The sequence below is a fragment of the Odontesthes bonariensis genome, chromosome 1 (assembly GCF_027942865.1).
Source record: "Odontesthes bonariensis isolate fOdoBon6 chromosome 1, fOdoBon6.hap1, whole genome shotgun sequence".
NCBI classification, from domain to species: domain Eukaryota; kingdom Metazoa; phylum Chordata; class Actinopteri; order Atheriniformes; family Atherinopsidae; genus Odontesthes; species Odontesthes bonariensis.
In genome coordinates, this window is record NC_134506.1 from 28,823,442 (window position 1) to 28,849,064 (window position 25,623).

The window sequence follows — 25,623 nt, forward strand, 5'->3', positions numbered from 1 at the left end:
GTGTGTCAAAATGTGAAATTGAAGCTGAAAAGTATTGTAATGAAGAGAGCTTTGGCCTAAGCTTCAATTTCCAACAAACTTAGTGAGAACCCGTTTAGTTGGATAAAACCTGAAGGCCAGATGCCAGAGGAAAAAGGGCATGTTTAATTCAATGGGAAATGAAGAAAAGGGGAAAGCAATGTAGCGGTATCAATTGAGCTGTGCCTCCATCAAGCTGTACATGATAGTGTAGGCTTTGGCTAGGGAATAGCCTGCATGGCATTTCACTCTCCTCAGATTTGTCTCATGTAGGATTTTGGTGTGACCACTTCTCTCTTTCCTTCTCTCCTTTCCCTTCTCTAGATTGTGAAATCCTACCTATCATGTGAAGGCTTTGGTTGTGGTTTGTATGTGTGTGTGTGTGTGTCTGAGGGACAGAGACATTGTAACTGAAAGCTAAGCTTGGTAGCTTCACCCTAGGGGTACTGGCCTGTAAAAAGTAACCCCGGAACCATGGAACCATGACAGTCATCACTTATTCAAACGTTGCTGGAAGACTTCAGAGCAAAGTCCAGGTTCCTGAGCATCCCTCTGCCTGCGGGAATGTTCCACTACACCTGTCTGAGATTCTTGAACCTGGAACCATGCAGGACGCCTTAGAGATTCAAGAACATTGTGGGGTCAAATGCCTGGGACAGACCAAAGAGAAGGAAGGAATGAAGCGACGAAATGTTCAAAGGAAGTGGCAAACGTTGGGCAGAGGAGTCAATAGTAAAAGAGAAGAACTTGGAAAAGATCTAAAAGGGTGCGGGGAAAACAGGATAAAAGAGACGGACACAGATGTATCTGGGATGTTGACAGTTGTAAAAAGAGAAGGTGAATTCAAGCAGAGGGAGAAAAGAACAAGGAATAAGGTCTGGCTTGTTTTTCTGTGGCTGCTGCACGGGAAAAACGTGAATGAAGTAAAGATGAAGAGTCAAAAGAGTATCACTGGGCTGAGGTGGTATGATGTCTTCCTGTGGTTACCTTTCCTCGTCCTCAGTTTCTCTCCAAAACCTGCCTCATCACAGGTAAGAGTGGCTTTTAGGATTCCAAGTTTTTTATTCCGTATGAATAGCTCTTAATTAGACTCTCCGTACTGTGGGAGGACAAGCACAGGTGAAACTAACAATTGAAGAGATTAACTAACAATAACGATCCATCTGTTCTATTCAGGTATCCCTGCAAGTTATGGCAATAAGGCAAAAATGTACATACCCCAGCCAGAAGCTGCTAATTAGAAATCTGCCTTCAATGATTTGATTCACACCTGTACTTTTGCTAGCGTTGCATATCAAAATGCCTGCTGTTAAAATGACCTGTTGGAAGCCACTGAGATATCAGTCGAATAAAAAGAAAAACTCACAGAAGTTATTTAGTTTAATAGTACTTGGAATGTGATTCTCTCAAATGACCCTGTAGATTTCTGTTCTATTAATCTGTCTGTGGTTGCTCTTACCATCGATAGAATATACGTATTAAAGAATATTTCAAATCTTTCCCAGGGGCATTTCCCACAAATGGAGAATATAGCTGCCTTCAAACCTGTGTCCACTTCTCCGCCTCGCTCCACCTGTGGCGTTCCAGACCGGAGCAGCTACTGCCAGTCACCTTCCTCGCGGGCTGAGCTGCTGACATGTTTTCAAGCCTTTTGTGACCAGGAGTGTCCCTATAGATCCTCCACACCTCCATATGCCCCCCTGCTGTTGGCTGCGCACAGGTTGCTGGATAGGAATGTTTTGAGAAACCTATGCAAAAATGGAAATAAAATATTGTGAAATATGTCAATGACGCAGTTATATTATCTCATGCGCATTTTCCTTACAATGTAAATCACTTTTAGGGTGTTTCTATTGACATGTTTGAATGTAATTCTGCCAGGGGTACCTGTGTAACTGAAGACACTCGTGACACTCGCCCTTGGACTCGGGCAGAAACTGGAAGCGCTACAGGTTCAGATGGGATTTCTGCTGGATCTGGTAGTGTGCTGTTTCAGCCAGGCCAGGGTGGATGTCTGGTCTCTCCCCCTTCACAGGCACTAGGAGCACTGGGTTCCCTAACCTTGGCATTGTGGATTAAACCGAGCTCTACTGGAGAGATGTGAGTGTATTATTTACTGTTTCAATGTATCCAGAAAAAAAACCTCTCAATTGGAACGTTTGACACATGAAGTCTTGTTTGAACTGAAGCTTCCAGTTACTCATTTAAAATGTAATTAATAAGCATCGTCCCCAGTATACTGCGCATTACTAAATCAATAGATATATACTGTATTGGCAATTACCATGTAATCTGCCCACACAGAAGTGTGCTGTAACTCTAAATTCCATGTTGGTTCTGGAGAAGCAATGGGCAGAAATGTGACGGTTGTGCATGACTGTACATGACAGCCAATTAGTTTCTTTCTCTGTGCGTCTGACAGTTCACGACAGTAACTTTGATAAGTGAAAACTAAGTTTGATGAAGGTCAGACGTTCTAAAATCCTAGTTTTCGCGAAACAATATGTAAACTATTGCTAATCTCACAAAAATGGAAATGCCAATTAAAAGATCATTAAGTTCTAAGTTTTAAGCAGGGATAAATAGGATTGCTAACTGATAGACTAAATTTGCATCGTATCAAAAAGATGAGCCTTTTTGACAAAGAAGAGCTCTCAAAAAGTATAGCTCTCTTTACTTGGTAATAAAACTGACATTATGAAGTTTGAAACATTATATTATATTATATACGATTAAACTCCACTCAGCACACCAAAAGCTTCTCCATTATATTATATTATATACGATTAAACTCCACTCAGCACACCAAAAGCTTCTCCATATTACTTAGTAAGGCAAACATAAAGGCTGGTATTGCTTTCACTTCATGTGTCAGTGTGTTTGTGTTTATTATCTTGGAAAATGGTGACCCGTACTGTAGCAAGAATCCCCATAAGAGCAATTTTGAGTACTTTGGTAGGCGTTAATGTGGCTATTTTTTCTGTATGGGAACTTATCTTGCGACTGTGATCACATTGCAACCATGTAATATACACACATGAAACTTTAGGAGGAGTAAAGTCACTTTGGCAAATGGGGTGTGATCACAGTCAGGATTCCGGAATAAATACGGTCACTATTTATTATTTTTTTTACTAAAAGACAACTTCTTGGGGGAAAAAAATTCATTCAACTCAGTTTTCTGAGTGATCAAAATCACTAAATCCAGTGATTGGCAAAGAGCAGGTGGTCACTGACACAGGAAAAGATTTGTTCAGGAACAGAAGCAGCGTCTAGTGATGGCTGTTGCAGAGGTGAAGAATCGCAGGCCTGAAATGATGTGCAGAGGTTAGCATACGAAACACAGATGATCAGCAGAACGGGAGGCAGAAGAGGAGAGAGGATGGAGCAGCTGCTTTGAGCCTGAAACATCCTGTAAAAAAGAATCCTACAAACCAAGCAGACAAACATGTTTGTTACAAACTAACAAAAAATGTTATCACAAATTTGACATAAAATGACAATTTTAGGTTTGAATCTGATTGGGGCAGCTCCCCATCGATGATTTTTTTTTATTTATTTATTTTTTGTAATAGTGTTTCACTGCACTATTGTGGTAAATTATTCTGTCCTATTGATGCCTATTATCCTTCTAGAAATAGTGTTGGTGTGATCTTTGGTCAAATATTTTTTCTTGTGTGACAATATGATGATTTTCACATATTGACAAGAGAATGAAAACCCACATTATTGATCTAATAACAAGGAGCGTGTCAGGACTGGTCAGGTCAGTGTTGTTATCAGGGAAACAACTAGCTGTCATGTCCTACTTAAACGTGTATGAGAGAAGGGAATAAGAGTGTACTGGTATGTTCCGGGCAAGGCTAGAATGGTGCACAGTTACACACGCTCAGATCGGCTTGCAATCACACACATGCACGCAGAGGTAAATGCACAGACAAAAAGAGATCAGCTGACTTTTCCTCCACACTGGAATATTCCAGCGTGGGATTATGCTTTGTCATAAAACTGAACCATGATTAAATACACTGGTTGGAATTATTATGGAGTATTTCTAAATTGGTTACTCTGTCTCAGTTCGACTGAATTGTGGATTTTGTTCATTTTTCTTTATTGGTGAAAAGTTCATCTGTTTGGCAAAGAAATCCTGAGTTTTGGATTTTTATTTGAAGTTAGAATAATTAGTTTGTAGATGTCAGGTGAACGCACTGATTTTCCACGCCCATTTTCTTTCAAAAGTCAATGAGACTGTTTCTTTTTCACAAAAGCAGCTCTGAATGACCTATCTGTAGCTTTTCTAGCTTTCAGTGTGAACAGAATTAGCTGCATGTGGACAAACAAGGAATACTTTCCATGTCTGTGGATTACACAAGTATTTAGAATAAGATGCCTTTAAATATTTACAACATAACAAACATGAAAAGATCAATGAGACTGACAGCATTTTTGTAAAACCGACATCAGGTTTTAAGAAAAATCTGGTAAACACTACGCAGGTTACATGTATAGTGGGGTAACTTACTGGATGTTCAGTTAAATGTCGCTGTTTGTTAAGTTGGACTGGGAAGAGAAACCAGACGAAGATCAAATCTCTCCTTCAGATTTCATGCTGTGATTTTGTTTGTGAAGTTGTCTACCTGTGGATTCAGATAACGGACAAGGGTTGTTGTCTTGGCCTAGCGAACATGACACCTGTATGGCTGAATGCATCTCAATGGAAGTCATATCTGCCTCCTCTTACTCACTCTCCCTGCCTCTCTTTCTCTTGCTGTCATTGGCTATCATTCTTTTTGTTGTACGGATGATCGTGGCTGCCATCAAAGAAGCCAGATGAAAGGAGGTCTCTGTCCTCACCTCTGTCCATCTCTCCTCACCCCACTTTCTTTGTCTCTCTCTCACCATGTGATTTCACATCCCTTCCCTCAGCTGAACAATGAACAGAGCCAACCACCTGCACACCATCGTTTTTATTACTCCTTGACTTCACTCCCAGGGACCGATTATGAAGTTGTGTTTATGTTCCTTCTGGAGTCTCATTTGAATTTGTACATGTGCTGCATTGTTGTTGAGAAAGGATCCTTACCGAAACGGTTAACTCTTTTTCATTAATATTTTTCCTCTTTTTAAAAAAAAAATCTGTTGCTGTAACCGTATGTCAGAATATACATCAAGATGCCAAAGTTGTTTTCTCTTCCTCAAATGTCTTTTTCAGGGTTTTATTGTTATCCGTGTTACAGAACTGACTGTTTTGGTTTTGTTCTCTGCTTGGACAGAGAAAGATTTTAGATATCTCAAATTGGACTCTGAAATACATATTATTCATAGTTTTGGGACATTTAATAGATTGTCTGATATGTTTAAAAAAAAAAGAGAAATGGAGAGTATTCTGTGAAAAAGTGAATAAGAATGTACTGTCCAATACATAAAAATCTGACTGTTTAATCCATTGGGCTAATAAAGATTGTTTATTGAGGCCAGTAACTGAGAACATTTGTACTGAAGAAAGTACACTCGATGTGGACACTGAAATAAAGTTTTATGTTTTGAGTCAGCTGAATGAATTGATTTAAATGGGTACAGCATGCTGATGTAAATGTGTTGCATAAACTGTCACTTAATTTCAGCAGTTTTGTCTCATTTTCTTTTTGATAATAAAGGTAATAATGATGATAAGAATGATCTCCAATTGACGAGCTTTCTCTTTGAATCAGCCATTGGAAAATCCACACATGGTGACCAATAGATGTAGCTTTTTTCTAATTGTTCTTGTTTTTTTTTCAGTCTCTTTCGTTCTCTTTGTTTCCTCAGGTACACATTCACCCACCTGTACATGCACCCATACTGTGCTTTTCTATGTTCCGTTTCTCATGCGTGCATCTACAGTATCTGTGATTTATCGGGTATACGACTCTGGGTTCATAAAAGCCATGATTTCCCATAAAATGTCAGTGATGGTGGTTAATATGACACGGCGCACGCTGAGGCAGCTGAAACCTCACAGTGACGTAAAGTATTGATATTATATGTAAAAGATTGTCAGATTGACAGACTGTGTTGGAGTCCATAACGTTAACTCTTCCAGTTGGTTCTTGTAGACTATTAGCTGTTGTTGAAATAATTGTTTTAAATGATCACTTTTGTTAACGGGCTTATTTGTTTCTCTTTCAGGATGCTGCTGGAGAAAAGTTTAGGGAAGCAGTTGTTTTTTTCTCTGACGGTGTCCGAGCAGGCTGTTACCTTGAGGTATGGTCAGTCCAACAATCGGACATCGTTGGCAGTCAGCTTCAAAACGGAGGGCAGGCTACAACTGGAGAGATGGATACATCTTACTTTACAGGTAAGAAATCTCAAGAGTTTGCTGATTATGCAGTAATCTGCACTCTTCGATTCGTTCAATCCGCCCCCCTTCACGCTTGTTGTTATCTGCTGTTGTGGCAGTTATGAAATCACAGTGGTCTATTTTTTTTTCATTTCAGACATGCTGTACTGCCTCTGTCTTATTCTTCGCCTGTCTTGCTCTTTAATTTTGCATCCATGCTCTCAACCTTTTTGTGAGTTAGTGTTAATTATACCAGAAAACATCTGTTTTGGAACAGCTGCCGGGGCCGGGGGCATACAGCACACATTACTTCACATACACAAAGAGATGATACCTCACACTTGCAGCTCCTCTCAGATGAATTTCAACTGTTTGTATGTCCTGGAAAGGAAAACTAATTGGAGACTGTTTGAGTTTATGAGTTATTGTATTCAACATATTTTGGGCTTTGTTTTACTGTAAACGAGAGAAATCAGTGTTTTAACTGACCTTTGGACAGAGAGTGCACAGCAAAACAAACAAACCAAAAACAATCTTGTGTTTTTATATTTTTTCTATAAGGTCTATCTATATAGCCATAACCAAAATAAAAATTTTAAAGGCCACTGGGCCCACACCGTGCTGTCAGCTGAGTGAGTGGGTCAAAATGGTCTCTCTCTGTTGTAGCTTTTTTTGATGGGTTTGAAACCTTGTCACATTCCTTTGAGGCCTGCAGCGTTCAAATGTTTTGGTGACTTTACTTTAGGAGGCTTTTTTTGGGGGGGGGGATCACCGTGGAAACTGCAAATGCATTGTTTTTTTTCTGCCGTCTGGTCAAATCAGTGAGGCCACCTCAGCTGCATGTTAAAAAAGAGAAAATGCTTTGCATTATAAGAATGACTATTCCAAAATGACCTTCACAGATTGCTCCGATCCAAATTATTTTGTTTTTAGATGTCTTTTTTGTTGTTGTTGTTTTTGTTTCTTTCAATTTTTTTTCATCTCCATCAGTTGACCTAAGTAGCACATAGACTACAAAATGTTACAAGTCACTAATGCAAAGTTGTCGCGAACAAAAAAGGGCTTTCATCAGCTCGGATCCCTCTAAAATGGCAGCGAATGAAGTGGAGAGAGTTTTATGGCCCAAATGACTCCCTGTGTGTGCGTTTCTTGTCTCTATTGAGAGGTGTCCTTTTACACATTACTTCACTGGACAATCTCTCCCTTTCATCATCTATGAAAAAAACCAAAGATACTACAAGAAAAAATGGTCACCATGATGAGCCATATCATTGTATGTGATTATAACTGAAGTCGCTATTTTATATATTTTACTTTTGTGACACATTTGATAAAGTCCACCATTAAAAAGCATTACATGTCCTGTTTGTTTTGATGGAACTGATGTCATCAAGCACATCAGTTGTGTAATTTAATTGATTTGCGTAACATATGTTGGCATATTGCACTGTTTACATTAATCAACGACAAATCTTCCAAAGCGTGATTATTTTCTTAAACCGAGACCTACTAAAATTGTGTTCAGCACTGCAAAATGGAAATGGCTCTTGACCAATGACTGTAGTACACTTGCAATGCATGAACATCTAAAAAACAAAAATGTCCTGGGGCTCTCCAACCTCAAAACAATTCAACAGCAGCATAAGTATTTATTACTGTGAGTCATGTCCAATTGTTGGTTGGTATCAATGGGCCTCATGAAAGAACATTTTCGTATTTTTATTCTAAATTTCTCTCACTTTTTTCGTACGAAGGTCTCGTACGAACACGCCACGTCAGATTCAACAAGCGCTCTTAACTTCGGAAAAAGTGTGTAAACGACCTGCGTAAATGATGAATCCCAATCGTGCGTATCTAAGTTCACGTGCACGAGGATAGTAAATTTGCATACTCCACGCCCAAAATGATACCATATAAGGCAGTGCTTCCTCGCTCCTGTGCCAGGAAGTGTTGAGTCATGAGAATGGCATCAAGGCGCAAAAAGAACAACTTTAGGGGCTCTGAGATGGAAGTTCTGCTTTCAGAGATCCAAAAAGGAAAATCTGTCATTTTTAGCAGTGTCACCAGTGGAATTACGGGACCTGCTAAAGCGACGAAATGGGAAGCAATTACGAGTGCTGTTAATACCATGTCACCGAAATAAAAAAAATAAATGGTCTGATATGAAAATGGCTTAAAAAAAACGTCTCGCCATGGGCAGGCCATCGATGACTGCAACTAAAGCCGTGCAATCAGTTGTTGCCTCATCATGATGGCTCTTTGATGGGGCGGTCCATGAGGGGGGTCTTCTGGCACCACACCTTCTGGTCTGCCTGGGCTGGTTCAGGTTGTAGGAGACCCTCGTTCATGGCAATATTGTGCCATGAACGAGGTATTGAGACACACCCACCTGGCCTTCAGCTCAGTGCGCTCCACGACAGCACGGGTGCTTTGATGCGTATATGTGTCTCGTGCTCCAATTATGATTGGCAGTCCAGCCACGGCATGAAAGTCCCTCTTAATTTGTACTTGTTGGACAGCGGTGTATGGGAATTTGATGTACCATGGGTGATAAACTGATGAGAGCTTTGATGACCAAGGGGAGCGCACGGCTCACAGAGGACTGGGACACCCCCGATCTGTCTCCAATCTCCCTCTGAAAGGTTCCAGTGGCCAAAAATCCAAAGATGGTGAGGACCTGGACGTGTGGTGGAATTGGGTTTGAGTTTCTCTCTGGAGTTGTGGCTCTAGCAAGCTGCATATTTGCAGTAGCACAGTCCTTGGGAATCTTAATCGCGATGTCAGCCATTCGTCTGTCTCCACACAGTCTCTTCAAGAGCCTGACGCACTAAGGCATCCAAAAGTAGCAAGACAGCTGCTGGTTACACTTCCCATTGACCTTGTTATATACAGATTCAAATGAACCTTCAATTAGTGCACAATTTAAGTCAAACAGAATAATGTCAGCATAATTATGGGGTGTAATCTATATATGTATTTATGTTTGCTTCAAAGTAGTTAAATATACAATCCATTAGTCAAGCAAACTTGATTTGAATAACAGCGGACTATTTTACGAAACTCCTACGACAGGTCTGGATCACTAGTAAATTCTGTTCGTACCTGAAAGAAAACGTAAAATACGAAAAGATTGGTGAATGCGCAAATTCTCTTAAATCACTCGTACGGACGATTTAAGAACAAATCTCTGCGTACGAACGGTTCTTGCATGAGGCCCAATGCCTTGAAGTCTTCATTTCCTGATTATCTATTGTGTTCAAAACAAACTCAGTGTTGACTCAAGTATTCCATATAGGCTAGCAAATGACTAGTATTGCAAGTGTATCACATTATAGTTGAGCAGGTCCGATATAAGTTGAAAGATTAATGGAAATTACAGTCATTATTTATTGGTCAATTAATCAAAATGTTAATCAACTTTATTATTTTCTAAATACAGAAGGTGGTATTTATTAGTTTTAGTTTAGACTAAAAATAAATTAGCTGCAGCCCTAGTATTGTTCTGATATGACTTAATTAATTTTTTTTTAACCAAATCCCACATTTGCTCATACAGATGTACAGTCTATACACTGCAGTTAAGGGGACAGCTTTCCTTTGTGATACTCTTAAACTGCTGCATGCAAACTCAGCATTTCTTGCGTAATTTTCAGGAATGTCGTGGCAGAGCAAAAAATTCTAACGTGACAGTTTAGATTATATTTTGCTGAATGGGTTGATGGTGTAGTAATCTGGCAGTCCAGCATGTTGTTGACTAAATGCAGTGTTGCTGATGGCTCTGTTGGTTGCTAATGTGCATACAGTATGCATGAATGCCTTGCAGGAATAAGGCTGTCATATATGTCTATATACAGTATACAACTGTACATGCCCATTTAGGCAGGGAAAAGCGTATGGCTTGGAGGCATTTTGCTAAAAGTCTGTTACGTTGATGTGGCTCGGAGGTGTTAATAAACTTTGGGCCTCTGTATTCTTGTGAATCAGTCTGCCTTTTTGTTTAATGGTATGGTGACATGATCTGCTTTGACGATTCAGAGTAACATAATCATCCTTGACACTCAAACACCATTCGCATAGTCCTGTTCTCATGCATGCACTCACACTCACTCTGTCACACATACGCACAGTCACAGTTCAGCAGTAATTTGTAGCAGTCTGTCAGCCACAATACAGACATTATCCCAAGAAGGAGCTGGGTAATTTAGAAAGCTTTCCTAGACACATATAGTACATATACACACACTTGCCTCAAACACACTCACCAGTCATCTGTCGGTTTGTAAAGATCAAAACACCAAAAAAGACAGTCAAAAGGAATACGGGTTTCCAAGTGCCAGGAGCAATTCACACACACACTGACACACGTACACACACGGTGCCAGAAGCAAGGTGCTGTAGGGATGCTGGTGCTCCCTAGGTAGTTGTCTTATCTGATTATGGTAACGATGTAGAGAATAGCGGAGGAAAATGTAGCCTAGGGGAGGGAGCGACTGACAGAGGAGAAGAGATGGGGGAAGTGAGCGAGGTGGCTTATTGTAGCTAAGTGATAGCTGTGAAGTCAGCTACTACAGGACTCATCTTTAAGCGCATTTTCGCAGAATGTATTACTAATTAGTACTGTAGTCTCCCCACAGAAAAGCTGCTGTACTATTGCAGAACACGTATGAATGGTGGCTGCTGCTGCTACATCAGTAGCTGATGGTTTGTGTATGCTTGATTTGTGAGAGCTTTTTTTTTTGGGAGTGGTTTTATAGCTCCTTAAGGTCTTAATGCAACACTATAGAAGTGTGTGTATCTTAAAACTATGTGTCTCTAATGTTTCAAATTTTGAACTACACTAATCTTTGTTGTATACATTCTCAGGCCTAAAACTGCATTGAGATACCACTGTTAACTTTAGTTTCCAGCCCAGTGCAACACTATTTTGCATTACGATACCACATCACGCATCTACAACTAAATAACACACTTTCACCATTTAGAATAAAGAAAACTCTCTGTCAGATCCAGCAAAGGGACATGAGTTAAGGCTATTGGAGGTTATGAGGAAAAAGTGAGTGTTTGAGTGCTTGTAATGACAACTGTGAACATTGGATTGGATTCAGAGAAAGTTCTAAAATATACATCACCAGAGCACTGGTTTCAACTCTGTTATGTTACTTATCGAAGATTAAAACATAATTAATAGCGTTATATCTGCCTCAAAAAAAATATATATATATGTATAATATAATAAAATTATAGTAATTGTAGTTCATCCTTGTTTTAGTATGTAGATATTGAAAAATTAAAAATGTCAGTGAGATGACAACATTTATTTTTATCAACAATTGTCTACATTGGAGTAATTAAATGTATAAGTTGATATTTTATGCTAATCCAGATGTGTATCTGGATCCAGGTCCAGGATCCAGGAAGTATGCTGTCTGCGACTTTTTAGTTTTACAAGATGTGAGTTTGTTAGTATTTTAAGATGTTATGTCACTACTTAGAATATGTCTCTTACTTTGAGTTCTTTTCTTTATATAATGTCCTGAATTGTTTTTTTTTTGTTTGTTTTCCATCACATTTGCTGAAACGGGCACGATACAAAATCTACATGAATGAGTGAACATTTCCAAGTCGTTCACTAGCAGATTTTGACAGATTAGATGACAGACGACACAGATAGATTGTGTTGTCTGTATCTGGTGAGCAAAAGATTGACATGTTATAGTATAAGTAAGTCATGTATATAGTTTAGATGTTGGTCTATCAAAGTATCAAGAAGAAGAGGAATGAGATCAATCTTAAAATAATTAAGTAGAACGGAGAAAGGAAGACAAAGAACTTTTAAATAGCCTTGGTGTAATGACTGACTCTGTCTTAAGGACCGCCATCGGGGTCCGTCTGTTAGTGCCTGAACAAATCAGCATTAACGAAGGAGACGGTGATCGGAGCAACCAGTCACATCACAACACAACATGTCAGCATGAATGGCAAGAGTGTGTGTGTGCATGCAAGTGCCTTCTTGCCTTCTCTTACCACTAAACACACAAAACAGAATGTATTAGATAGACAAGCACATATCGGGTCACACGTTGGTTCATCTCTCAGAGAGCTCGCTTGTAAAGAATTGGAAATGGGCTTGAACAGAAAAGTTGAGAAAAGATTTAAGAATAACTTGGTGCAATGTGCATTGGTCAGTAGCTGGACTTTAAACTTGTTCATTTTCTTTCATCTCACCAACTCTGAAAGTGAACGCTAATTTTAGAAGCAACTAACTTTTTGTCTTTGTGCTCACTCATCAGTGTCAAAATGTAAAATTGTAAGTATAGAAGCCCAAAAAGGGCAATAAAATAACATTGCGAAACGAAAACAACTTGTTAAAAACTGAAAATGAGAACTTCTTTTTCTTTACGTGAATCTTTTCCACATTCTTCGTGGCTATGTCAATCTGTAACATTGATCAGCCTAGGTTACACTTTAAAAATGCTTGATTGTTCCATTAAGTGATTGAATTTTGATGACATCTTTAAAAGGTAGAAATTCAGATTTATTATAATTTTTTTTTAATTTATTTAAATATATGCTCCTAATAACAAACCTCCTTTGTAATATGTGTCCAGTGTTTGTCTTCATTTAAAAATAATCAAACAGAAACCTTTAGAAACACATCTATGTGAGCATATGTGTAGTTATATGCATGTGTGTGAAGGTGAGGCAAGGTTGTTATGTTGAGGGGAAGCGGACACCTCAATGGTAGCCCTCTGCCTGCTGGCACCAGAGGCGAAAGGGCACGAGCCTGGCATCAATTACATAGTGAGAGGAAGAAGGGAATGGTTTTTGTGTGTGTGTGCCCACTGTAGATTTTCTGTCCTTATATTCATTTATTAATTTATTTAACACCAGTTTTCCATGCCAGTGTTCTGCATGGTCCAGCCAACAGTGAAGCACAAACACAGTCGGGGCTCGGCATTTAATTTCTGCTGGAGCTTTGAGATATATGAGAGCTAAAAATGTTTACTGCAAGGCTGCTACAAGGTGCTTTGGACAATAAAGAAACCGCCATAAATGTGTTATGTTATCGTAAGACTTCTAGAAATATCCATAGTAAAGGAGAAAGTGTCTGACATGTTGTAGGTATTTAACCACACTGAGAGCAACATTAGGTCCTTTTTCTAATGCTCTTGCCTGGTGGTGAATTGAATGCAGTCCATTCCACACCAGATGTATCATTTCATTCAATTGGAATGTATATAATTTATTTAAATCTGTGTTTTTGTTGATGGTTACAACGATTTAGCCCTGTTCTCATCCTACCCATGATTATTTTCCCTGAGTTTTGAAGAAATAGATATCCATTCAGCATCAGCAAGAAGTCCTCCAACTAAAATGGTCATGTAGGTTGTTTCCATATTCATAATGGCATCTTGCAAAGTACCACCCCTTCTTGCCGCTGAGGTGAAATTCAACTATGACATAGAAGCAGAAACATTTTTCAAGTTTTCCGCTAAGATATCACAAAGTCCTTTTTGAGGAGGACGTTTTGGGGTGGATGGAGTAGTTAAGCACTACATTTTCAACCATGGGAACAATAAAAAAAAAATCGTCAGTAACACTTTACTAAAACATTTTTCTAACTTCCTGGTTCGGTTCAGGCAATGAATTGACTTGGTTAGGGTTAGAAAATCCATCCATCCATCCATCATCTTCCGCTTGTCCGGAGATCGGGTCGCGGGGGCAGCAGCTTGAGCAGAGAGACCCAGACGTCCCTGTCCCCGGCCACTTCCTCCAGCTCTTCTGGGGGGACCCCGAGGCGTTCCCAGGCCAGTCGAGAAACATAGTCTCTCCAACGTGTCCTGGGTCTTCCCCGGGGCCTTCCTCCCAGTGGGACGGGCCCGGAACACCTCACCAGGGAGGCGTCCAGGAGGCATCCTAACCAGATGCCCGAGCCACCTCATCTGACTCCTCTCGATGCGGAGGAGCAGCGGTTCTACTCCGAGCCCCTCCCGGATGACCGAGCTTCTCACCCTATCTCTAAGGGAGAGCCCAGACACCCTGCGGAGGAAACTCATTTTGGCCGCTTGTATTCGCGATCTTGTTCTTTTGGTCACTACCCACAGCTCGTGACCATAGGTGAGGATAGGAACATAGATTGACCGGTAAATCGAGAGCCTCGCCTTCTGGCTCAGCTCCTTCTTCACCACGACGGGCCGGTGCAGAGCCCGCATCACTGCGGACGCCGCACCGATCCGTCTGTCAACCTCCTGCTCCATTCGTCCCTCACTCGTGAACAAGACCCTGAGATACTTGAACTCCTCCACTTGGGGAAGGATCTCATTCCCGACCCGGAGAGGGCATTCCACCCTTTTCCGGCCGAGGACCATGGTCTCAGATTTGGAGGTGCTGATTCTCATCCCAGCCGCTTCACACTCGGCTGCGAACCGCTCCAGTGAGAGCTGAAGGTCACGGCCCGACAGCGCCAACAGAACCGCATTGTCCGCAAAAAGCAGAGACCCGATTCTGAGGTCGCCAAAACGGACCCCCTCAACGCCTTGGCTGTGCCTAGAAATTCTGTCCATAAAAATTATGAACAGAATTGGTGACAAAGGGCAGCCCTGACAGAGTCCAACCCTCAAAGGAAACATGTCCGACTTACTGCCGGCAATACTGACCAAACTCTGACACCGGTCATACAGAGACCGAACAGCCCATATCAAGGAGTCCGGCACTCCATACTCCCGGAGCACCCCCCCACAAGAGTCCCCGAGGGACACGGTCGAACGCCTTCTCCAAGTCCACAAAACACATGTAGACCGGTTGGGCGAACTCCCATGCACCCTCCAGGATCCTGCCGAGGGTATAGAGCTGGTCCACTGTTCCACGGCCAGGACGAAAACCGCACTGCACCTCCTGAATCCGAGATTCGACTATCCGGCGGATCCTCCTCTCCAGTACCCCCGAATAGACCTTGCCAGGGAGGCTGAGGAGTGTGATCCCCCTATAGTTGGAACACACCCTCCGGTCCCCCTGTTTAAAGAGGGGGACCACGCCCCTGATCTGCCAGTCCACGCGATGTCCACGCGATGCTGCAGAGGCGTGTCAACCAAGACAGCCCTACAACATCCAGAGCCTTGAGGAACTCAGGACGGACCTCATCCACCCCCGGGGCCTTGCCACCGAGAAGTTTTTTGACCACCTCGGCAACCTCAGCCCCAGAAATGGGAGGCCCCACGTCCGAGCTCCCCAACTCTGCTTCCTCATCGGAAGGCGTGTCGGTAGGATTGAGGATGCCCTCGAAGTATTCCCCCCACCGACTCACGACGTCCCTAGTTGAGGTCAGCAGAGCCCCGCCCTCACCATACACGGTGTTGACGGTGCACCGCTTCCCCCCCCGAGCCGCCGGATGGTGGACCAGAAACTCCTCGAGGCCGTCCGGAAATCATTCTCCGTGGCCTCCCCGAACTCCTCCCAAGCCCGAGTTTTTGCCTCAGCAACCGCCGAGGCTGCGTTCCGCTTGGCCTATCGGTACCTATCAGCTGCTTCCAGAGTCCCACTGGCCAAAAAGGCCCGATAGGACTCCTTCTTCAGCTTGACGGCTTCCCTCACCAGCAGGTTTGGGGGTTGCCGCCACGACAGGCACTGACCACCTTATGGCCACAGCTCCGGTCGGCCGCCTCAACAATGGAGGCACGGAACATGGCCCATTCGGGCTCAATGTCCCCCACCTTCCCCGGGACCTGGTTGAAGCTCTGCCGGAGGTGGGAGTTGAAACTCCTCCTTACAGGGGATTCCGCCAGCCGTTCCCAGCAGACCCTCACAAGACGTTTGGGCCTGCCAGGTCTGACCAGCTTCCTCCCCCACCAGCGGAGGCTACTCACCACCAGTTGGTGATCAGTTGACAGCTTCGCCCCTCTCTTCACCCGAGTGTCCAGGACATACGGCCGCAAGTCCGACGATACAACCACAAAGTCGATCATCGAGCTGCGGCCTAGGGTGTCCTGGTGCCAAGTGCACATATGGACACCCTTATGCCTGAACATGTTGTTTGTTATGGACAGTCCGTGACGAGCACAGAAGTCCAATAACAAAACACCACTCTGATTCAGATCGGGGGGGCCGTTCTTCCCAATCACGCCCCTCCAGGTCTCACTGTCATTGCCCACGTGAGCATTGAAGTCCCCCAGCAGGACGAGGGAGTCTCCCGGAGGAGCACTCTCCAGTGCCTCCTCCAGGGACTCCAAAAAGGGTGGGTACTCTGAACTGCCGTTCGGTGCATAAGCACAAACAACAGTCAGGACCCGTCCCCCCACCCTAAGGCGGAGGGAGGCTACCCTCTCGTCTACCGGGGTGAACCCCAATGTACAGGCGCACAGCCGGGGGGCAATAAGTATGCCCACACTTGCTCTACGCCTCTCACCGCGGGCAACTCCAGAGTGGAAGAGAGTCCAACCCCTCTCGAGGAGGCTGGTTCCGGAGCCCAAGCCATGCGTTGAGGTGAGTCCGACTATATCTAGCCGGAACCGCTCAGCCTCGCGCACCAGCTCAGGCTCCTTCCCCAGCAGAGAGGTGACGTTCCACGTCCCAAGAGCCAGCTTCAGTAGCCGAGGATCAGACCGTCAAGGTGTCCGCCTTCGGCTGCCGCCCAGCTCACAATGCACCCGACCCCCATGGCCCCTCCCACGGGTGGTGAGCCCGTCAGAAGGGGGACCCATGTAGTTTCTTCGGGCTGTGACCGACCAAGAACCACGGGCACAGACCTGGCCACCAGGCGCTCGCCGGCGGGCCCCACCCCTGGGCCTGGAACAAGGGGGAGGCCCCGGTGACCCACGTCCGGGCGAAGGTACACGTTCTCCAAAAATATTATTCATCATAGGGGTTTTATGAGCTGTTCTTTGTCTGGTCCCTCATCTAGGATCTGTTTGCCATGGGTGACCCTACCAGGGGCTTAAAGCCCCGGACAACATAGCTCCCAGACTCATTGGGGCACGCAAACCCCCCCACCACGGTAAGGTGACAGCTCATGGGGGAGGGGTTAGAAAATGATCATTGTTATGTTTTTTAATTGACACCATTTTGCTCATTGCCTTGGTTATATATAAATACAACATATCACAACAAAATCTTGTCAGTTTCCTGTGGGCTTTAAATGTATCAACATTAACATGCCTTGGTTAGGGCTAGAAATCCAAACTACTTGGGCAGGGCTAAAAACAACGTACTACCTGAAACTCCACCAAGAAAAATAGGTATTATAAGCCTACCTGATGCATCTAGGCCTGGTCTTTCCCCCCCCCCTCTGCTCTCTTCTTTACTGCCACAGGTGCTCTTCCTTACTTGTGTCTTCACATGAATATTGTTTTTTTTTTGTTTGTTTTGTTTTTTATATTTCTTTGCCTTTTCCACTGAAAGAAAAGTCTATCAGACTTATACTGAAAAGGTTGTTGTGTCATCTTATATATATGTCCCCCCTCTCTCTTGTTTTCTTTTATCTTTTTTGTCAGCCATTTTTTTTCTGTACCACAATATAATTTCCTCTTTCTCTCTATCTCTCTCACTTGATACATCATCTATCTCTTGTTCTCTCCCCCTTGTCTCCCACCTCTACTTTCTTTGTCCTTTCCCTCTCATTTTCCTCGCACTCGCTGTCTCTCTCTCCCTCTCCATCTCCCTGGGGACAATTTTCTTTTCTTAAATAAACTGTCATAGCTAGTGTTAAAATATGGGCCCTACATGGGGTGAGCGCAGCGAAGCAAAGGCACGAGGCCCTGGGCTAGTATAAAACATGGATAATATGCTGTGAGAGGTAATTGTATCTTTTAGCACTGAGATGAGTAGAACAAATGTGTCTCCTCCCCATAGTCTCTTTCTTCGTATTCCTTTTCCCCTTCTCCTCCTCTTCCTCCTCTCCTTCTCTCCCCTTCTTCTTCCTATACACCTCGAGTTGTGCTAATGTGATTGAGAGAATATTGGCTGTACATCACAGCTGCTAACAGTTCATTGTTGGACAGGGCAAGTACAGAGGTGGGGAAGAGGCTACTACAGAGGTTGGGAGAGGCCTCAAGTAATTCAAGAAGGGAGGGAGGGTGATAAGAGGAGAGAAAGGAAGATGGAAGGAAAGGTGACAATATGCCTGGAGATAGAAAAGTTGCAAACTGGTGACTCATAAAGTCAAAATACACTTTTTGGTGTCACTTACTACTGTTAAGCGTGTAGGATGGGAATATCCTAAACTATCCAGCATCCTAATTCCCAAATTACCCTTAAGGTTAAACTGAGCACAGATTTGGCAAAAAGTTACATTTAAGTTTAACATACTTTATCAGAATTTGGTGGCTTCATTAGTCCATTAAAGCCACAGTACTCTGTTATTCAGATGTATGTCATTTTTTTGTCAATGGCCCAATTCATATCCACTGCTGTGGGGGTGCAAATGCCATCTTTCACATGCACCCATGACAGGGATAAAGAGAGCCATGAAGAACACATGTGCAATAATTGCAGTAGATGTGATGTTCGCCTGACAAATCTTCAGTGGTTGTTTTAAACTTATTGTCATTAATGTGAGCGGGTGAAAATATTGCTTATATTGTCTCGTGTAGTGTATACAGGCAGAAGTGGTTTGATCCCTAACAGCAATAACTGGGTCTGTTAGTCCAGTTTTGAAAACCTCCGTTTCATACGGTTTCGGTCGGACTAACACGTTTCTGACCAACAGTTTTGATCGGTCTAACACAATCATTCAATTTTTCTTTTCCTGTTGCCATTTAAACTTGCTTAGTGATAGAAATGCCTTGCACCATTGTCTTTTTCTCCATTTCTTCTATTTATCTCATCCCTACATTTATTGTCTGCTCGTGGCCTTATTTCCTTTTACATAATACCTTTTGTAATATTAAATTATTACAGGACCTCAAATATGAATTTCAACTTGAATTTATTGTGTTAAGGTCGTAATTGCTCATGACCATTCAACTGAACGATTTAAACCCATTTCAGACTTGACTTGTCTTAAATAACACCGACTAATTAGATTCTCATAATTATCATTTTGTATTTCTGTTTTTCGTTTCTTTTCTTTGTGGACTTTTTTCCTCTGAATTCTCTCGTCAGTGTGGTTTTGCATTACTTTTATTTGACTGTTGGTAGTGGAGAAGGATAGAAAATGAGGTGAGATACCCTCGATCAAAGAGTGGAGGTTGTAGCCAGGACACCCTGTTTTTATAACTTACATACTAAATACTTGATGAGAATCAGCACCTTGCCCGATTCCCGGACAAGCGGAAGATAATGGATGGATGGATGGATGGACATACTAAATACAAGGCTTCACGGCCACAGCTCCTCCACGCTTACACCTAATATATTTCATTCTTGCTTATGGTACAGAGTTTCTCCCTTCTTCTTTCCTTCTTTTATAACACGAAGAACAATATCGCTGCATTACCTTTATGTAATATTACTATATTTTAAATATATTTTCTTTGTCACTCTGTTTGTGAGGGGCTGTGATGGGTAGTCACGAATTAGAGGGAGAAGACATGAAGACACAATAAAGGTGTTAAAGGAGCAACAAGAGAAGGGGATGTCCACATTGCAACAATGAGAAGAGGAGGAGCTGATGAGGAGGAGGTTGAAAATGTTGGGGATAGATGAATTTGTAATGCCTGTGTGAAAGTTCAGACTTACTGTATTCTCATACACAACAAACTCTTACAGAGAGCTTTACTTTGTTTTAGCATTTTGCAAAAAAGTGTGTGTGTGTGTGTGTGCGCGTGTGTTATTAATAGTCCCAGAAACTACTCTGCTCTTATTATGTTGGATCATTCGTTGTTGTACATTCTATAAATCCCACAAATAGACTTTTTTTTTGTCCATTTTAAGTATTTTAAATGCAAATTGAATACATTTTGTGGATTCAGCTTTAGAGTTGGTCAGATCAGTTTATCACAATGATACTGTGAAGGGTCCCTTGTGTTGTTGATGCTGTTTTTTTTTTTTTTTCTTTGATTAAAAACCTTGTGATTTAAAAGAAAATCAGAATTTGTTACATTTTGAATATATAATCAATACATAACGGGGCTGATTATAGTTGGGTTTATTTTATCTGATGATGCTATCGGTTATTATCAACCCTAATGTTTGTAATTTATGAGGCTGATGAATGAAAATCATATCGTCAAAATGATCCGTGGGAAAGTGTGGGTCATGATTGGATTAAGTTCACGGTAAATGACCGAGGTCAGAAAGTATTGTTGCAGCTCATTGACACCTTTCTGGTCTTTGTGATCTACTGTTTGTTGATTATCTACCTATTTCATGTAAATACAGTCATTTAACCACTGTAAAAAAAAAAAAAAACAAGGGTAAAATAATTAGGTCATCTGACACTATAAATCTTGGATTTATGGAGTAAGTATATACTGTGATTTATACAAAATGTTTCACTTGGCTTTTTAACCTGGAAGCTGCCTGCAGCTGCCCCCCCCCCCCTTCTTTCTAGATTAAATAAATGTTGTATTATATTTGTTTGCTTGGAACAGCTGTCTTTAGATCATTTTTCCTGCTTTCTTCACCACCCCTTACTTCTGTGGCCCACAGCTACAAAGTGAGCTTGGAAGAAACACTGTTGTCTACACTGTGTACTGAGCCATGGCTTGGCAGGAGTGTGAAAATCGAGAAGAGCTTTCGTCAAAATGCCAGTCTACAGATCACTAAAAGCTTTCCACTCAGGGTTTCTGTGGGCTTTTAGAGAGGCTTAGGTGGTACCGTTGCCAGTGGGTGAGTTTTTGCAAAGGGAAAGGGGGCTTGAAAATCCCAAAAAGCACAAAACAACAACAATAGAAAACATTAAGCAACAAAGTTGAGGGAATTGAGGGAAAACTATAAAACTTGATACTGTAGAAGAAATCTAAATATGTTGTGGTGCATTTCATTTGATTGCACTTCTGTAGCATCCCCTATAGGTGATGGTGAAACTAATTAGAATTTTATAACAACCAGTTTTGCCTTTGTGTCTTTTCTAAGGAATGTTGAAGGTGGAAAACCTTTTCACTCAAGGCAACCAAGCCAGGTACTAATGGTACGAATGGAGCCATGGATGGTAACTGAGACCATAGGTGGTGTTAGGGTAAAGATTCAATATCCAAGCTGGCCCTGGATTGAATCCTGCTGAACTCATTTCTTTTTCTAGTTCTAGAAGGTGAGAGACAGACAAAAAGTGGAGGAAAAAAAACAGAAGAGAAGAGATTTTTTTCTCATTTTTAAATGTTTAACTAATTGAATAATGTGCATGTGAATTGGGTTCTAATAGGCCTCACGTTTACAATTTACTTCTGTCTCCTGGCATAATAACAGCTTGATTTATAGCACAAACCTGATGCAAATAAAGTTGGGGAGTCATGATAACCTATAACTTATGATAATAAGTTTACCTCATACTATACATTTTAGTCTACTCATATTTCTCCATTGTAGACTAAACGCATGAATAAACTCTAATGGATGAGTAAACTGGAATGCTGGGTAGTTGAACTGGTTGAGCGGGCGCCTGTTGAGCAGAGGCTTATGGTCCTCGTCGCAGCTCACCCAGGTTTGAGATCTGGCCTTATATTCTTTCAAATAAAGGGCCACAAGTGCCCAATAAACTTTATTAAAAGAAGAAGAAACATTGAAACTACGTTACTACCATGTTATCCATGTAGAAGTTATTGCACATGCACATTACACTGGTGAACTTAACTGAATGGTTGATGTTTTTCGTGTCCTGTGTTGTTGGCAGTTTGCCGGGTTCAAGGAATATGCAAAACAATCTCACATTTGCACCATATGAAATAAGTTGTTAGACAACACAAGGATGTTCAGTATTATTCCCTTTAAAGTACACTTCCAAATTGGACAATTTTTACTCTTAAACTGAGTGATCATTTTTTGTGGTCTGCTGTCTATATCTGGATATGCTGATTTTATGGTTCTTTTGTTAAAAAAATCTTGATCGCTTGGCTAGTCCTCTGTGTAAAAAGTAGGTAGTGTTTGAACTGAGTCCTCTCCAGTTTTTTTTGGACTTGGTAGACACAGTCCAAATAGGACTTGTTACAAATACTAAAGAAAACTCGTAAACCCGTATTTTTTTTTTACCTTCATTTTCAAAGTAAACTCTAAAGTTATATTTGGTAAAGAGAGCTGAAAAGAGCTGTTGAAGAAGTGAGAAAGTAAATAATACAGATGAATAGAAAAAAGGAAAAATGGAGGGGAAACTGTTTGTGAAAGCTAACAAAGGGGAGATGGCTGTGTTTCAAAAAGGCGCGTAGCAGCTAAGGAAGATGAAGTGCTTCAGGATTCATTTACATCAGGCCTGACAATTCCCTCACATCTCCCCAAGAGCAACCCAGCTCTGGCTCAGAGATTCCTAAAGAAGGTCCTTCTTCTAGCTTCCTCTCTGTGCTCCGACTTTTCTTTTTCTCTTGTGCCTTTTTTTCTCTTTCCTTTTTTCCGTATTCACTCCCGCACACTCTTGTGCGCTTATGCGCTTGCCAGTCTTCAATCAGTCATCATGAAAGTGTCTGTCTGAGCGTTTTAACTATCCTCTGAGAGGCAGACACTTGTCTGGGCCTCCCTTCATCCCCTAAAGGCGTTTTTGCCTTGGACTTCTTTCCCTCTTCACACCTTTTCAAACTCTCCTAAAGAGCTGACGACAAATGAAAGTGACAGAGCAAGATAAACGTTGGGGAGAGAGACAAGATGGGGGAGATGGGGAGGGGGGTCATCAACTGGTGGGGAAGAAAAAGTGAAAATGATTATGAAAAAGGAAAACAAAAAATTCAAATGAGGTGAAGAAACGTGAAAATGTGAAAGAAGCAACTTACTATGAAGAGAAAGGACAAATCAAGGTGGACTAGAGCAGAAGACAGACAGATGAAGAATATGAAAACAGAAGGGGAATCCTAGTAAAACAGGGAGTCGTATTTATCAGTGGTTCCACAGTATGTTTCCCAAACACAGAATTTGGAGATTTCAGTAAAGGAAGAGAGTGGGACAGGGCACATTAAAGTTTCCTTTGGAGGGCGAGAGGGTGCAGGAGTGTGTGTGTGCATTGGGGGGAAGGGTGTCCTTCTTATGGTAGTATCTTCTTTTTGGCCAAGGTTTGATGTGTCGGGAACTGCTCCTGCTTTGACGGTATTGTCAGCCGTGCCGTTTTTAATATTCATGGAGCAGATCAGGAGAGAAGGGAAAGGAGTGGAGAGGAGATTTTTGGTCAAACAGAAAGCTAATTTGCAGCTGAGGCAGTTTAGCCCGAGGCTCTTTCTGCTATTGGGGAAATGAGCTGGAAGATTAGCCGACTGTATAATTCACACACGTGTGGTAACAAACACGCATAGAAATGTACCCACGGAGTGTGCGTACACTTTTGCAAAAGGATGCACACAGAGCAGCTGGCACTAAAAAGTTGCGTTCCAGTAGTAACCTGCTGCTTGATCTTTGCATCTTACCCTCAGGAAACTTCCTTCATGGTATCCACTATTGTTTCATGTTCTTTTTTTGTACCTAGTTTTGCACCGCAAAGTACGGCATACACTATACACACTGTGTTAGTATAGATATTAGTAAACATAGTTAATCAATTGTCATTCTTAACTCAACAAAATCTTACACTATACTGAAAAAGGAGTCCATCAGTGACTTATAAATGAGTCACTTAGTTTTAGGATGATTTTTCATCTGCTCCCATAGAAAATCGAAATGTTCGATGTCCTTTCCATTTCTATGGATATGATTGACACAGTCTACACAAACTAAACACGCTAAATAATCATATAACTCCATTACCCCCTGAGCTAAAGAGACTAACTGTATAAAGTTTGATATGTGTAATCGTCAAAGATATACGTCTCACTTACTCTTGGATTCACAGATCAATGACCGACATGCAAGTCTTTTCCTTGATGGGCTCGAGGAGGATGGGACACCATTTGCAACAAAACACCTAACCAACATGCTCTCTGATATCAGTGAGGATGGTGCCATGTGGGTGGGACTTAGCTCCAATGGTAAGTATGAGATACATTCAGTTGGTATGTTGGTTACTTTGAACCATACCAGCATAGGAATCATCAAGAATATGTTATTAAGGGTTTGAACCCTTATTTAAAGCAATTATCTCCACAGTCATCTCCCTCATCCTATACCGCATGTTTTCTCTTTATTTTCCCCTGAGTGGAGAGAAATTACTTCAGTGTTTATCATGTCTTTAAATCTTAATATGGTGCCAATGGCTACTTCACCTTTATTTTTCTTCCGGCGTTTATTCCGTTTCAGTGACAGGTACAGATCTGTGATTGATTAGTCTTGCCCCTGAGCCGTTTTAGAATCAATTGCAGAGAAATTGAGAGAAAAATTATATCTGTTCATCTCGAGTGATAAACGAGTGTTTTTCTTTCCGTTTATCAGTCATTGATCCCTAGTTCACAGCAGGTAGCATCTGATCAGTTGAAGATCACATCAGAATGGGTGATCAATGCAAGTGATTGGCTTTGGAGCGTGAGAGTGTGTTTGTGTGTGGGAGCTGGAGGTTGTTGAACTCAGGGGCTGTGCCTGGAATTCTGATCAGAGGATCGATTGTGCAAATGCTGATCAGATGCATTGATTAACAACCATGTCTGTTTTTGTGAAGAACCTAAAAAATAAAAAATGCAAATACAATTGGAAGTTATCAAGAGTGGAGTTTTAAATGCCAGCCACAACATTTAAAGGCCCGGTGTTTAGGATGTTGCGACATGTAGTGGCAGCGATGACAAATTGCAACCAACTGAACACGCCACTCAGCCTTTACTATTGTGGCAACAAAAAAATGAATAAATAGATAAAATAAAAAAAAAACAAAGAGTCAAAAAAAGGAATGAGCTATCCAAGAGTCAGTGTTTGATTTGTCGCTTGTTTTGCAGCGTATAGGCCAACTGGAAAAAGCCTGATACTAATAAGCTTTAAGGGGGCAAATCACAACATATTGTGCTGAAGTCTGACATACTTTGACTAATAAATAGAATCCCTTCCAGTGCTTGTAGACTAATAAAAGGATACTATTGTATTTCTGTAAATACTGTCAGACACTCATCATTTGTATATCTCATAGGACATCTAAGGTAGTAGTAAAGAGGTGCAGAATGCTGGAAGAGGTTATAAAACTGAATGTGTCTGGTGTCTTTCCATCTGCAGTGAAGCAAATAGTCTAGAAATGTAGGACATTTAGGACTGTTCCTCCTTTTCCCTGCAAGTGAGTGTCATGCAAAGATTACATCTAGAGCACA

At 41.8% G+C, this 25,623-nt stretch overlaps 1 protein-coding gene across 1 annotated transcript in view; it reads left to right on the forward strand.

Moving 5' to 3' along the window:
• Nucleotides 1–398: 398 nt before the first annotated feature.
• The window catches only part of ush2a (Usher syndrome 2A (autosomal recessive, mild)), a 222,274-nt gene continuing 197,049 nt past the window's right edge, over nt 399–25,623 (forward strand). Inside the window, exons 1-5 of the mRNA XM_075463126.1 lie at nt 399–1,049; nt 1,524–1,738; nt 1,900–2,118; nt 6,187–6,355; nt 24,231–24,366. Coding sequence (XP_075319241.1) covers nt 501–1,049; nt 1,524–1,738; nt 1,900–2,118; nt 6,187–6,355; nt 24,231–24,366 — 1,288 coding nt within the window. The 5' untranslated portion in view covers nt 399–500. The remainder of the gene's footprint in view (nt 1,050–1,523; nt 1,739–1,899; nt 2,119–6,186; nt 6,356–24,230; nt 24,367–25,623) is intronic.